This window comes from Lampris incognitus, chromosome 6, assembly GCF_029633865.1.
Source record: "Lampris incognitus isolate fLamInc1 chromosome 6, fLamInc1.hap2, whole genome shotgun sequence".
Lineage (NCBI taxonomy): Eukaryota > Metazoa > Chordata > Actinopteri > Lampriformes > Lampridae > Lampris > Lampris incognitus.
The window spans coordinates 23,935,112-23,951,956 of NC_079216.1; the positions used below are offsets into that span (position 1 = coordinate 23,935,112).

The window sequence follows — 16,845 nt, forward strand, 5'->3', positions numbered from 1 at the left end:
AAAGTAATTTCTACCAGTTAGTTTATGAACTGCAGTTAAATATCAAAGATAGGCACATGAAACTGGTACAACCCCTGAGAGGACAGTGTCTGAGTGAAGCTGTGTAAAGAATGTTGCTACCAAGACTCAGTGATCACTATCAAGTTCTAGTCCAACCATCCACCTTTTCCTGGTGTAAAATCTTCAACGTTCGCTTTGATATCACTTGATATGACATGATACGACATGATGCCACATGATACGACATGATATGGAATGATGCCACATGATACGACATGATGCCACATGGTATGACATGATACCGCATGGTACGATATGATACAGAATGATGCCACATGATACGACATGATGCCACATGATACGACATGATGCCACATGGTACGACATGATACGGAATGATGCCACATGACACGACATGGTACGACATGATGCCACATGATACGACATGATGCCACATGATACGATATGATGCAACCTGATACGACATGATACAACATGATACGACATGATACGGAATGATGCCACACGGTACGGAATGATGCCACATGATACGACATGATGCCACATGATATGACATATCACATGGTATGACATGATGCCACTGATACGACATGATGCCACATGATACGACATGAAGCCACATGATATGACATGATATGACATGGTATGACATGATGCCACATGGTACGATGTCATATGACATGATATGACATGATATGACATGATGCCACATGATACGACAATGATGCGACATGATGCAACATGATACGACATACTATGACATGACACTGTGTGATATGACATGACGCCACGTGATATGACATGATGCCACATGATACGACATGATACAACATGATACGGAATGATGCCACATGAAACAACATGATGCCACGTGGTACGACATGATACGGAATGATGCCACGTGGTACAACATGATATGGAATGATGCCACATGATATGAGATGATGCCACATGGTACGACATGATACGGAATGATGTCACATGATACGAGATGATGCCACATGGTACGACATGATACGGAATGATGCCACATGGTACGACATGATACGGAATGATGTCACATGACACGACATGATGCCACATGGTACGACATGATATGGAATGATGCCACATGATACGACATGATGCCACATGATTCGACATGATGCCACATGGTACGACATGATACAGAATGATGCCACATGATACGACATGATGCAACCTGATACGACATGATACAACATGATAAGGAATGATACCACATGATACGACATGATACGGAATGATGCCACATGATACGACATGATGCCACATGATATGACATACGACATGATGCCACATGATACGACATGATGTAACTTGATAAAACATGATACAACATGATACAGAATGATGCCACATGATACGCCATGATGCCACATGATATGACATGATATGACATGGTATGATATGATGCCACATGATACGACGTGATGCCACATGATTCGACATGATGCCACATGATACGACAAATGAAATGATACATGATGCCACATGATACGACATGATATGACATGATACGACATGATATGACATGACATGACATGATACGACATGATGCAACATGATATGACATGATGCCACATGATACGACATGATGCCACATGATACAAAATGATGCCACATGGTACGACTTGATGCCACATGGTACGACATGATGCCACATGATATGACATGATGCAACATGATACATGATGCAACATGATGTGACGCTATGCGATGTGATGCGACGTGACACGGCACGAGACGATATGACACGACATGATATGACATGATACAACATGATAAAACATGATATGACATGACACAACATGACATGGCATGACATCATATGACATGATATGATAAGACATGATACCACATGATACAACTTGACATGACATGACATGACATGATCTGGTTTCATGTAGAACCAGTCACTGAGGGCTACAGCACACAACATTGTCATCACCGTCGCTGATGTATCAGCTGGCTTATGCAGCACTGTAAGCGCTCCAGTTTACTTATCAATAACAATAACAGTCCTAATTACGGCGAGGCTGACTCCTCAGCCTCTGGGGCCATTATGTTAAGAACCTGGAAATGAGAAACAGATGGTGGGGGGCATGCAAGAGGTTAGAAGGACAGAGGATGGAGAATGAGGAATAAGAGAAGAGAGAGGGAGGAACATGGAGGTGCAGAAGAATGACAGAGTGGAAAAACAGAATTGTTATAATGTAGAGGGGAGAGAGAGGGGGGGGGGAACAGGTGATATAGATGTGCATGAGGAACCAGTGAGACGTGGAGGGGGAGGAGGAGCGAAGGATGACGCTGGAGGTATGGAGCAGGGTGGGATGGAGAACACAGGAGAATGAAGACAAAAAGGAAACGTGAGGAACCGTGGGGTTTTGCTTGTGGGGTCCTGAATAAACCACATTGGTGAATGTTGGTGAGAGATGATAGGGTAGCAACACAAAACAACACAAAGTCATTAAGACACATTCAGGTCCATGCAGCACGCATTCAAGCAGCATACAGCGGAATCTCCAGCACCACCACCAATAATAGTTAATGCCAATTGTCTAACAGCTGTCATGGCTGACATTATGGCAACATGCTGGCAGTCATACCAACATGTACCCCATCTCTGCCCAATGACAGAAGCTAAGCAGATATGGGCTTGGCCAGTACTTGAATGGGAGACTGCCCGGGAAAACTAGGTTGCTGCCAGAAGTGGTGTCGATTGGCCAGTAGGGGGCAGTCTTCCCTCTGGTCCTAATAAAAACAACAAATATCAAATCCCAATGTCCCAGTGCAGTGATGGGGACACTGTACTGTAGGAGATGCTGTCCTTCGAATGAGACGTTAAACCGAGGTCCTGACTCACTGTGGTCATTAAAGATCCCATGGCACACTGGGGCAATCCGGGTAGCGTAGTGGTTTATTCTATTGCCTACCAACACGGGGATCTTGGTTCGAATCCCCATGTTACCTTCGGTTTGGCCGGGTCGCTGCACTAGTGCCTCCTCTGATCGGTCAGGGCACCTGTGGGGGGAATAGCGTGATCCTCCCATGTGCTCTGTCCCCCTGGCGAAACTCCTCACTGTCAGGTGAAAAGAAGCGGCTGGTGACTCCACATGTATCGAGGGAAGGATGTGGTAGTCTGCAGCCCTCCCCGGAGGGGGTGGAACAGCGATTGGGATGGCTCGGAAGAGTGGGGTAATTGGTCGGGTACAATTGGGGAGAAAAAGGGAGGGGGGAAAAAGATCCCATGGCACTTATCACAAAGAGTAGGGGGTTCCCCTGGTGTCCTGGCAAAATTCCCAACCTGGCTCTCTCCATCTGGCCACCTAATCAACCCCCCCCAATGTAATTGGCTCAGTGATTCCTCCCTCTCCACTTGAAGCTGGTGTGGTGAGCATTCTGGTGCAAAATGGCTGTCGTGCATCACCCAGGTGGTGCTACACATTGGTGGTGGTTGAAGTGAGTTACCCCCTTCAATGTGAAGCGCTTTGGGTGTCTAGAAAAGCGCTATAAAAATGTCATGATTATTATTATTATCATCATTATAATACGAGAAAGATGTTAATGTTACCCCTGCTAATGTGTCAGTTGGTGATTCTTCCCACTCGTTTGAGTCTATAGTGGCTAGTCTGGTTATAATGGGAGGTAATGGCTATCTGTCTAAAGAGCATGACTAACCTCTCCCTTTGCAATATCCATCTGGGGCTGCATTGAGTCTGGGGGTCATTTAACTGATAAAATTCCATCTAATAAATGATAATTTCAACATGAGTCCCACAAGGCACAAATACAATCACTGCTTGTTGTAATTATCTAAATTATGATATGGAGATTTTTTTTATTTTTTATTTAGCATCAAGAATTTCCATCCAACAAAATAAAAAAAGCAAACCATCTACTAGTGATGCCTGTGGGAAAAATTATGTTTTGATATTTTGTCTGTTTGGAGTAGTTTGTATTTAGTAATTTTAGAGTATATATTGGAAAGCTTGCTTGCAGTCGTGTGTGTCGCACATCCACACTTTGGCGTGTGCGTGTACATGTGTTCTATGTGCTTTGAACAGGACGTGCGGCGGGTGCCGGGCATCGCCCCAACCATCGTGCGGTCAGACAGCAGTGAGAAGCGTCCTTTCATGTGTGCCTACCCAGGATGCAACAAGCGCTACTTCAAACTGTCCCACCTGCAGATGCACAGCCGCAAACACACAGGTGACCAGTAGTCCCCTTTAACTTGTTTTCACTTAGCCGCAGTCAAGTTATTCCTCTTGTGGACTGGTTATTACTGAGTTATAGTCATCATTGTATGATCTTTGGTACAAATCTGTCTTATCTATTAACAGTAACGTGCAGTAAGGTCCATGGCTGGGTAGGCAGTAAGTACTTACCCACACGCCAGAGAGAGGCACAAGCAGGCTCTGCCTCAGCAGCCTGCATTCACGGATGCTAGCTTTGGGAGCAAGCCATCCTGAATAGGGCATGCCTTTTATTGATAAAACAAGTTTAAGGTGATTAATTTTTTTTTATTTTTTTACAACAATCTTAACAAATTAAAGTTAAAAATAAATAAATAAATAAATAAATAAATATTTTTTGTAACTATCATGATATTTCTTTTTTTTTCTTATTAGCCTGGTTGAGGCACTGCCTCCCCAGCCTCCCTTGACTGCACATCACTGTTATTACACCAGACAGCCTTCCTGGGTACTGCGTCTTCTGTACTTTAAACTGTAATCACCCAGAAGACGTCATTTATCATATTTCCAGGGGAGAAGCCATACCAGTGTGACTTCACAGACTGCGGCAGAAGGTTCTCGCGGTCCGACCAGCTCAAAAGACACCAGAGACGGCACACAGGTTCGATTTTCTTAACCTGTCTCGTTGTCCTTTTTGCTTTCTCTTTTAATGTTTTTTCTTCTGTTATGTGTGATCGCTCTTCTTGCTCCGCTCAGTTCTTTGCATGACGGCCACAGTGTGGAGGGCGCTGCCTTTTGAAGTTTACACTGAAGTGAATCAGCAGCATTGCTCTGTGTGTGTGTTCTTCTGACTGTTCTCAGTGCTTATAGTTGCTATGAGCCGGCATATGATGGAATGGCTTCCTGCAAGCCTTTGTTGCTCTACTATTTTTTTTTCTATCTCCTTTGTGTGTGTGTGTATGTACGTGTGTGTATGTGTGTGTGTATTTGATTGTATGTTTGATTATGTATGTATTTTTTTGCTGGTATGTATGCAAGCATATGCTTGTGTGTGCTATGTGTGTGTGTGTGATTGTGGTTTTGTGCATGTGTGTGTATGTGCGTGTGTGTACATGTGTGTGTGTGTGTGTGTGTGCTTGTGCGCATATATGTGTTTAGGAGTTAAACCCTTCCAATGCGAGACGTGTCAGAGAAAGTTCTCTCGGTCTGACCACCTTAAGACACACACCCGGACTCATACAGGTAAAACAAGTGCGTAAACTTTTATTTTTCCACATCTTCCTTCACCTGTATGACTTTTAGTTAAATCACATGCAATGCTACTGTCCCAGAAGGGAAACGGTAGGGTTATTTTCCACCAAGATTTTTTTTCGCAATGAGAGGATATTTGATCAATGCTTAATCCCAGCCTTTTACCATTATTGATTGTGTAAAATAAAAGTCAACAGCTCTTATCCCCAAGCCAGCTCCACATAAGCTTAAGATTCTAAATTTCTCTTTTTCTTTCTCTCCCTTCCCATATTCTCTCCCCCTCCTCCCCGTTTCCTGTTTCATCACCACTCCTGCTCATTTATCTTCTCACCTAATCCCACCTTTCGTTTCTCCTTCCATGCTCTCCGCCACTATTCGTCACCTACTCACTCTCGCTGTCTTTCATCCTCCGTTTCTCTATTCTTTCTCTCGCTCTGTCTCTCCCGTTTCTGACTCCTTCTCTTCTCCCTCTCATCTTTCTCCACCACACCGTCACTTGCTCTCACCCTCTATCCCTGTTTACTGCATCACCCCTCTCTCTCTCTCTCGCACATCCACCTTCTGTCTGGCTCTCCCTCCTCTCACGCCACCTCTCCCTTCCACTTTTCCTCCCTTACTCTTCTCTCAACCTCTAGGTGAGAAGCCGTTTAACTGCCGGTGGCCCAACTGTCAGAAGAAGTTTGCCAGGTCTGATGAGTTGGTGCGACACCACAACATGCACCAGAGGAACCTCACCAAGCTTCAACTGGCAATCTGAGACTATTCCCCTTTTCTCTTTTATTTATACTCAGTTTACATTTAAAAGATCAAATCTGGTTCATATTAGGTTGAAACTCTCCCTTTGGAATTAATCTAACTCTTGGAGTCACTTCTCAGCAGCCTGAAACCAGCCCCTTTATGGGACTGGTTTGAGGAAGTCTCAGTGGGTCCAAAGTAAATGCACTCCGCCTGGGAAGCCATCCACAATATGACTGAATGGATTTGAAAATGATCGAAGGCCTTCCTCTTGTTTTGAGTTATGCTGTGCACAAGGGCACAGATCAGCACTTGAGCAGGTCAGACTGTTCCTCATTATCTTGTACAAAGCCTCAAACAAATGCAGTCAAACAAACGGCACCACACAGGGGTTTCCCTTCAGCCCAACCTTCTTTTGCTCCTAGTTAGAACCGACATACCATGATACACTGTGTTATCCATAGTGATTTGGTTGCAGGCCTCAATTGTTTTGCCCATTACAGAAATTGTTGAAAAAAAGGGGTAGAAGTTACTTACAAGGAAATGTTTTGCAAGAGAAGGTGTGAAAAAATGTTGGCTGCTAGATTGACTCTGATCTATTCCAAGTCCATTTCACAATGCAAACAGAACCGGTATTCCTAACCTGGTGAAGAGTCGATGTTGGCATTAAATGTTTCACTCTGTGAGACAGTTACACAAAAACCTCAAACTGAAAGGTTTCCATTCGAGTACTACAATGAAACATCCCCAGTCGTCTTAATGAAAATGATCTTTATGCATTCCCGTGGTCTGACTGTGGGATCAGCGACAGATGAACGTCCGTGGTTAGCCAACTCAACACCTGGGCCACCGATGGACTTCTGCACAAAGTGGCTCCTGTGTTGGCCAGCGCACAAGCTGCCGCATTCTGGTAATTCACGTGTCTGTATTCATGAGGGAACATCCTTCTCCTTAGGGCTGGTGTAAATATGTTAACGGTATCTCTAGGTTCAGCGTCGCTTTTTTAACTAGTGTTTAAGACTTATTTATTGTAATAGTTTTGTGAATAACAAGAACGTGTCACTTGAATGATTTGCAAAAGGGGGCAAGGGGCCTACAAAAGTGTCAAGCAATGAGAGTCTCTTCTCACTGGTGTGTAGGGCTGACTGGTCAGACAGGCATGCACATCATTTTCTCTGACCCCTTCACTCACTCTTGTCTTATCCCGCCGTGAATGTTACTGCTGGCTTTTACTAAAATCGAAAAACAATTACATAGCATTTCCCACCAGACATAGTTTGCAGAATTTGCAACATTACTTTCGGTGTTTATTTCTGGTCAACAAAACACAAAGTCATATTTACGTTCCGCTGCGTTTTTTGTTTCGTTATAAAACAGCGGATGCAAATGATGTCCGTCTGGGGAGTTATTGGAGTATAGTTGGCGATGAGCATTTCCACGCAGCACTCGGCTCTCTGGAAGCTGAGTCCTCCCGCTCCCTCGTCTCTGTGGTGTGTACATATTGCTGGACTTTGGCAGTGGTCTTGACACTGCACGCTGTAAAAAAAAAAGTGTCTGCTGGGTCACACTGGCTCTGTGGCCGGACGCCATGGTCAAGATGTAAATTATTCACCATCGCAACTGAACTCATTTCATGGTGAAATTTATGTAACTTAAAATGATATACTATAGACGTAGAGTTCATTTGATGTATCCTGGAAGTGTTTGCAGTTTTCGTTCCTTTGAAGTGTAATTAACACTTAATGGCATAAAAGACCAAAGGTAAATAAACATTTGCTGTTTTAGTAAGAGATAACACAAGATAAAAGTGTGTGTGTGTCCTCTTATGTGTTGTGTCAGTGTATTGTGGCTGTTCCGATGTAGCACCATCATGCTACTTAGTTTCCTGATCGTGACCATTTGTTACCGGTCATGTGATACCGGTCATTTGTTACCGGTCATGTTACCGGTCATGTGTTCCGGGTCATGCGTTACCGGTCATGTGATACAGGTCATGTGTTACCGGTCATGTGTTCCGGGTCATGCGTTACCGGTCATGTGATACCGGTCGTTTGTTCCGGGTCATGTGATACCAGTCATGTGTTCCAGGTCATGCATTACCGGTCATGTGTTACCAGTCATGTGTTCCGGGTCATGTGTTACCGGTCATGTGTTACCGGTCATGTGTTATCAGTACAGCAGAGACTTCACCGGGTGAATGCGATGCTGAAGCTTCAAAGGGACACCAAACACACAGAGGAAGGACTCACACACTTCCCCTCTGCAAAACACGTTAAAAAAAACACGTTAAGAAACAAGGGATGCTGTAAGGAAATATGTACGGCTATTTGCTGTTGACATATTTATGGACACTACATGCAGTTTGTCAAAATGGACCTGAAACGTCGACAAATGAAAGCATTGAATGTGTCTTGTTGTATTACAAAATTATATTCAGCACAATCATAACAGGAGAGGACCATGTACAGCACCACCCACCCACACACACACACACACACACACACACACACAGTAAGTGTACAGTACAGTACCATCCTCGGGCCTCGTTATCTCTGCAGATTCCTGGTCACATTCCTCGGCTGGTGTGTGTGTGTGTGTGTGTGTGTGTGTGTGTGTGTGTGTGTGTGTGTGTGTGTGTGTGTGTGTGTGTGTGTGTGTGTAAAACACGGCAGCACAAGCAGATAAAAGTGAACGTGTTTTCTCTCAAGTGCTCTTGACTCTTTCACTTTTTTCAATCTCCCTCCTTCGTTTCTGTTTTATTCCACGGCGACCCATTCTCTCTCTCTCTCTCTCTCTCTCTCTCTCTCTCTCTCTCTCTCTCTCTCTCTCTCTCTCTCTCTCTCTCTCTCTCTCTCTCTCTCCCCGCCTTTCATTTCCTCCTTCTCAACATGGTGTAACCAGTGTTCAGGTATTTAAGTTACACTGATCCCACATAGTATCATTATTGTTACTCTGATCTGCAGTCAGGAGCAGTGCATGAACACCTCCCCCGGTACCTCCAGCACCACTACAACCCAGCCACCACTACCACGCAGGAGCAGCAGGGCTTCATCCGGAACGTTCCTGCAGCAAGAAGTCCGTGGCACTGCTGCGGGCTGCTGACACACACATGTACAGTCACACATGTTTAAGTTACACACATTTATATTTGTGTGTTTGTGTGTGAATTAAATTGTAAAGCGCTTTGAGTGGCTGTTGCAGCTAGAGAAGTGCTATCTAAAATGCAACTTGATTGATTGATTTAAGTATATTTATATCTAAGTATATTTATATTTAAGTGGGGAATATTTTTTGCGAGCTGTTGTTACTTTTTGACAGAGTAAGAGGAAGAGAAGAGCGCAGGGTAAAAGAGTGAGCGGGGGACAGACAGAGTCGGAGACAGATAAAGACAGATGCTGCAATGTTTCATTTGTGAACTTTTATCATAAGTTTAGCCAAAGTGTTGGTGTAAATCAGATAGTGTGTCTAATTCCCCTGGTGGAAATCCCCTAAAACTCCCCTCGGCTCCACAGCCTTACTCGCTCTCCTGTGTGTGTGTGCGTGTGTGTGCGTGTGTGTGTGTTTGTGTGTGTGTGTGTGTGTGTGTGTGTGTGTGTGTGTGTGTGTGTGTGTGTGTGTGTGTGTGTGTGTGTGTGTGTGTGTGTTAAATGGGATGGGGTCATGGTCTTTTTGAAGTGTGCTAGCGGGTGTGTGTAACTGTAGTACTGTCCACTAACAACACACACTGTGTCGAACACACACTGTGGGAAGAGTGTGAGTAGGACGGAGAGACAACAGCATCGCATCAGACTGACGTCGAGCCTCGCGGACCATCCAGAGTCCCCGGCTGCTCTGTGAGGATGAACAGAGAGGGACAGATGGACGTGGACGTCCAGCGTGATGCTGCAGCTGTGCTGCATGTGGCGTCTCATTCACTTCCTCTGGTCTCAATGGACAGAAAACTCCCATCAGCCCAGTGGACAGAAAAGACACACCAGGCCAGTGGACAGACAACATACACCAGGCCAGTGGACAGAAAACACACACTAGCCCAGTGGACAGAAAACACACACCGGCCCAGTGGACAAAAAACTCACATCGGCCCAGTGGACAAAAAGCTCACACTGGCCCAGTGGACAGAAAACACACATCAGCCCAGTGGACAGAAAACACACACCAGTCCAGTGGACAGAACACACACCGGCCCAGTGGACAGACAACACACACCAGGCCAGTGGACAGAAAACACACACCGGCCCAGTGGACAGACAACACACACCAGGCCAGTGGACAGACAACACACAGCAGCCCAGTGGACAGGGAAAAAAAACGTAAAAAGAAAGACAGACAAAGAAAAAAGAAAAACAAATAGAAACTAACAATTTTTTTACAAACATTGGGAGTGAAAGAAGCAGCGAGAAAAACAACAAAAGATTAAGACAGAAGGGTTAGAGAGAGAGAGAGAGAGAGAGAGAGAGGAGAAGAGGGATAGAGAGAGAGAGGAGAAGAGGGAGCAAGAGAGGGAGAGGGAGATAGGGAGGGAGGGAGGGAGAGAGAGATAGGGAGGGAGGGAGAGAGAGAGGAGAAGAGGGAGGGAGAGAGGGAGAGAGAGATAGGGAGGGAGGGAGGGAGGGAGGGAGAGGAAAACTCTCTGCGGTCATGTTGTTCTGTGCTCTGTGGAAACTGAAGAAAGGAGGGGATGATACCATGGCTGTCTGGGTCCTGGTACAGCTCAGCACGACCCATTCCCCTACAAGCTGGATGCACACACACACACACACACACACACACACACACACACACACACACACACACACACACACACACACACGTCCTGGAACTACTCAACTCAGTCCGTTCCCTAAGAGGCTGCATTCTTTCACTTTCTGTCAGAGATTCTGAGGTGCTTTCTGCAGAATGCACCAGCACACACACACACACACAACACACACACACACACACACACACACACACACACACACACACACACACACACACACACACACACACACACACACACACACACACCAAGGAGTTAGTGCAGGGTACGTGCTGAGTAAAGAAAAAGAAAACAAAACACAAGGCAGTTCAGTGAGGGGATGTGTGCTGTCTCAGAAGTACACGGGTGTGTTGGACACTACAGTACCTGCACAGTAGCATGAGTGATGATAAAACACAGAAACCAACCAAAAAACTTCTAAAATAATACATCATTACTTGCTAAGTTACTCAGAAATAAGTTGTACAGGAAAAGACAGTTTGGATGCAAGTTCAAGAGTCAGAGTCAATGTGGATATATATATATATATATATATATATATATATATATATATATATATATATATATATATATATATATATATATACACACACACATATATATATATCATAATGGTATTTGGTCATAAAAATACAGCTAATAAGAATGAAAATCTGATATTACATCAGAATTATCAAGTGAAAAATAAATAGGAATAACCGAATATGAATCATTTAAAATAAATAAATAAATTACTGTATTTATAACTGGGTAGATTTTAAAACGAACCCCCTTAACTGTTACCCTGGCCATATTAGAGTTAATAATAGCACGTGTTGGCAGTGCATACTACAGACAGTGGAGTACATGACGGAAGCAAATCGACTAGAATCTTCTTAGGCAACGTGTCTTCAGCACGAATCAGATGTATACACGCTTCACCAGTTACGTTTGCACAGCCAACGGACTTGACGTGGTCAGTTGCTCAAATAGAACTGACAAGATCCAGCACACAATGATGAACAAATGTACAAGCAGGATAGACAGATAGATAGATAGACAGACAGACAGACAGACAGACAGACAGACAGACAGATAGATAGATAGATGTCCTTTATAAACACGACATTGCTGATACCTGTTTTTCCGTAAATGTATATGTTAACTATTTAGAAGCACATTTTATTTATTCTTTCTTCAATTAGCTTTTCATTTGTCCATTGTGTACACTGTATGTCACTTTTGGATGTATTGCAAAAAAAGACATACACAAATATGTTTCTCTGTTGTTTTTTTTGCTTTATTGTGTTATGTTTTTATTTTATTTATTTTTATTTTCTACGGCTGCTTATAAACTGAATTGATGGGCTTTCCCTGACATTTGCCTGCGGCGCACCGAAGACACATGTGGTCTTTACCGCCCCCCTTTGGTTGGTTGTGTACAGAACATGAGCGGGGTGGTTGGTGTCTTTTATGATGTTTTGGGCTTTCCTTTAGCAGCGATTGGTGTAAATATTATGAAGTTGTGGTAGTTTCATGTCAGTGATTTTTGATGTTGTCTTTACAGCCCTTTGCATCAGTCTGCAGTCCTGAGCAGTCAGGTTGCCAAACCACACTGCAACCTGCCAAGTCGCTCTCCATGCTACTGACATAAACGTTTTGGTACTCATACCAAAACTCTCGAGATGCCTCAGAAAATACAGTCTCAGCTGTGCCTTCTTGAAGATGCAATTGGTGTTGAGAGATCATTAGAGGGTGTCTGTGAACTGTGATGTGTTAACCAAGAAATTAAAACTATCCACAATTTCAACAGATGAGCTATTGATGGAAATAGGAATGATTTTTCCTCTGATCTTTCTAAAGTCAACAACGATTTATTTTCTCTTATTCACATTTAGAGAGGGGTTGTTATCATGGCACCATATGGTTAAATCTTGCACATCCCTCCTATAGGCCCTCTCATCACTGTCACTTATTAGTCCAATCACTGTGGTGTCATCCACAAATTAAATGATGCTGTTGTTGCCATTTGGCAACACAGTCGTGTGTACACAGAATGTACAATAAAATAGAGACCCAAGACAGCCGCCCTGAGGTACGCCTGTTCTAAGAACTAATGTAGATTATATGTTTTACCTATTCTTACAGTCTGGGGCCTACCTGTCAGAAAATCAAATAGCCAGTTGCAGATAGACTTGCCCAGACTGAGACATCTGAGTTTCAACACTAGTTTGGATGATACAATTGTATTAGAAGCAGAGCTGTGATCAATAAACAACGTTCTGACATACAGGTATCTTTCTTTTCAATGTGTACTACAGCAGTATGCAAAACAAGTGAGATAGCGCCATCTACAGATCTGTTGGAACAGTAGGCGAAGTGTAATGGGTCAAAGGTAGCAGGAATGTTACACTTTATATACAATGCCAAACTTTCCAGACATTTCAAAATAAAAGAGGTCAAAGCAAGAGGTCAATAATCATTAAGGCAAGAGACAGGTGTTTTCTTAGGTACAGGCACAATGGTGGTTTTCTTAAAACACAGTGGAACAACACACAATGACAGGGACATGTTAAAATGTCAGTAAAAACCTGAGATAACTGAGTTTAACATGCCGTGAGGACACGGGAAGGGATGCTGTCAAGGCCAGCAGCTTTATGAGCCATAACTCTTTAAAAAGTTTTACTCACATCAGTCTCTGTCATCTGTAGATGGACTTCATCGGGTGGGCACTGTGCTGCTGTCACTGGGTCCAAGCTGTGAGGTTCAAAGTGGGCATAAAAGTTATTAAGCTCATCTGGAAGACAGGCGGAGGTGTAGATAGCCACACTGAGTTTGCAGCCCCCTCCACATGTGCCGCGAGTCACAGCCACTGTTGTAATTGTGCAGTTTGTCCCTATATTGTCTTTTAGCGGGTTTGATGGCTGTCCTTAAGTCATACCTGGAATTTTTTTTTTGGTAGCATTCCTCATCCCCCGATTTAATAACAGTGGTACCTTCTCTCAACTTTAGGCGAATGTCGCTGTTAATTCAGGGCTTCTGGTCCGTTAGGAGCGAATAAACCATACTGGGATACCGTTATCCACAAATAATCTAACATAGCCAATGACCGATTCTCATTATAACACTTGGGGTGAGCTGTCATGTTGAAATCCAGTGTTCGAATTACCCCGAGGCTTTCGGGGGTGCCCACCTATGTAATGTTTTGTGTGCGTGTGCGTGTGCTGGAGCGCAGTATAACGTCATCAACACAAACGGTTCCACAATGCTTTTTGGGAGGCCCCAGTTCTACATTATTTGTAAAAGGTGTGCATTAATTTATAGGGTGATGCTGGGTGACCATGGGGCACTTACAGTAAACAGCATATTACACAATAAGAAATACAAATACCACAATACCCCTTTTAAACATGTATTAGCCTTCTTTTTTATTTTTTTACATTCTACAAATCAAACCCATTTTAAGACATACAAATACCATTACCATATGCCTTTTTAAAATTATTCCATCTTTACAATTTTGCAAATCATCCCATTTCAAGCTGTCGGTCCCATTCATATCCAAGGTGTGTCAAAGCCACACCACCTTTTGGAGGTAGTCCCAAAGTGGCCTCTTTTCCTTTCTCTTGACACCTTTCCCCGGTTTCCATGAAGTTGAAAGACGATGGCCGGCCTTCAGCCATGACCTCACGAAAGGTTTTGGGTTGAAATATTCCAATGGGGGTCCATTAATGTCCAAAAACAGAAGTGCGCTTAAACTCTGTTCCCGTAGACAGTTCCGCGTCTTGCGATCAATGTCTTGAGCGCAGAGAAACCCCTTTCGCACTCTGCAGAGCTGGGTAGAAAAGTTTTGGCAGCAATAGCAAGAGTCTCCTCAGCGTGCCCCCTTCAGTCCCCTGCGATTTCCAGTATCTGTACTCGTCCACAGCCTCCCTCGATGGCTCCCCAAGCAGCTTGGCTAGTTTGTGGACCTCTCGTTCACCAATCAGAACCAGCTCACCACGATCAGCCGGCCAGCAGCTTTCTCCAGCGGTTTGAGTAGTTGTACAAGATCGGAGTCGGGTTGACGTTTCACTAGATTGTCTACTACAGACTGGTGAAACTGCAGTCTGTTGATGTTCTCTTTGCCATCGAACAGTTGCACTCCATAAAATGTGGCCGTTGCGATGCGCTCCTTGGCTACGTGGCATTTGCCGCCCGTTTCTTTCATTGCTGTTAACACTTCCGGACAGTTTGTGTGACGTCACGGCTTGACTGATTCAGAGTTGATTTATTTTCTGTAGTTTTAGAGAGAGGGTTTGGAGCTAGCGTAGAACGTCCTTCATACATGCAAGATCAGCAACAAAGCCTTTGCTTACAAGCTGATTATGAAGGCCGCTGAATTGCCGCCTCTCGGCATCCGTGCGCTTTGGATCCTCACTAGCTTCCTTCAGCTGTTTCGCTAGAGCAGGAAAGTCTTGCCACACAGCCTTGACAGTTTTAAAGCTACTGGCAACCCAGCGTATCGTGAAGAGTTTGCCTATCTGTAAGAGGCTCGTTTCCAGCGCCAGCGCAGCTTCTTTCAGAAGTCTGGTATTTTGGGGAGGATTGATGGTAGATTGCATATAACCTTGAAATAAAAGTGTCAAAATAGTTGGTTCCCGTAACTGCTTTAAGTGACTCGTGGACGGCTAGTTCGAGCCGGTGTGCCAAACAATGCATTGCCTGAGCATTGGGGAAATCTGTTTTATGTCGGGCAATAAGTCCAGACACCTTTCTGGTTAGGACGGAGGCCCCATCTGTTGCGATACTAATTAAATGCTTGCCCAACCACTCATTGTCCAACGTCTACGTGTTGAAAGTCACGTAGACTTTCTCTCAAGGAGTAGATTGATGCAGCATCCGTGCCCTGTTTTAGCCCAACCAAGTCCAAGAACATATTTTCTAAATCACCATTGCCACTGATGTCATACCTATGGTAGACGATGAGGTAAGTGATCCCATACACTGAGCTTTCATCTATTGAGATGCTAATCGGCGAGTTTGCTTTTTTCAGGTTGGATATTATTGTGCGTTTCCGATGATTGTCAGCTGAACAATAACAGTTCCCCCTAGTGTGGTGCACATGTACGTACATTACATTACTGTACTGTACTGTAGATTACATCCAATTATGAGTGGATGTAATGTAGCCTACAGGCACACCACTAGGGGGTGCCGGTGACACATATAAATGGGGCACTCCTGAACTTTGTACCTAGATGCCATGGCCAGAACTAGGTATGTCGGGCACTCCCGGGCACCAGCGTAATTCGACCCCAGAATCCAAATCTCCAAAACCTGTCACGTGGGGGGTTCCGGGATGTTCGTGGAATCTTTACAATCCTCGATAGACTTAGTTTCACAGTCACTGAATATATCACAAATATGTATTAAAACATTTTCTTTAAGGTATTTGAATAGTACAAGCAAGACTTGAATGCTCTTGCCATCACTCTTTTGTTGGCACTTAACCAAGTTTTTTTTCTATCAACATTATTGTAGAGAAAGTTTATGGTCACACTAAACTGTGATACCCATTGGACCCAAGCTATGGGCAAACTAACCAGCTCACCGTTTTTGCAGTCATATTGCTGGACAACATGTAGCTGCAGCAAGTAAATGCTTGTCTTGTTTATTTTCAGCATCTTGTTTATGTGCAGCCTGATACAAACAGGAGACATGCTGGTGACAGGCACAGGCAAAGTGGCCTCTCCTACAGTGACGTCATCCGTAATTTTCCGAATTACTTTATTTGTCGTTTCATTTTATGCACTTGCGTACAAAAAATGAAACGAAACATCGTTTATCCCAGCCCACAGCAGTGCAACACAAAGAGAAAAACATATCCAAAAACTACAAGAACAC

At 44.0% G+C, this 16,845-nt stretch overlaps 1 protein-coding gene across 8 annotated transcripts in view; it reads left to right on the plus strand.

The window, feature by feature from the left end:
* wt1a (WT1 transcription factor a) overlaps positions 1 to 6,243 on the plus strand; it is a 58,559-nt gene extending 52,316 nt beyond the window's left edge. For 4 of the 8 annotated variants that reach the window (XM_056281542.1, XM_056281544.1, XM_056281547.1 and 1 more), the window contains 4 exons: positions 4,107 to 4,251; positions 4,807 to 4,896; positions 5,394 to 5,486; positions 6,122 to 6,243. In XM_056281542.1, the coding sequence (XP_056137517.1) occupies positions 4,107 to 4,251; positions 4,807 to 4,896; positions 5,394 to 5,486; positions 6,122 to 6,243 (450 nt within the window). The remainder of the gene's footprint in view (positions 1 to 4,106; positions 4,252 to 4,806; positions 4,897 to 5,393; positions 5,487 to 6,121) is intronic. The other 4 variants (XM_056281545.1, XM_056281546.1, XM_056281549.1 and 1 more) reach the window with 3 other exon arrangements.
* The last annotated feature ends 10,602 nt before the right edge of the window (positions 6,244 to 16,845 follow it).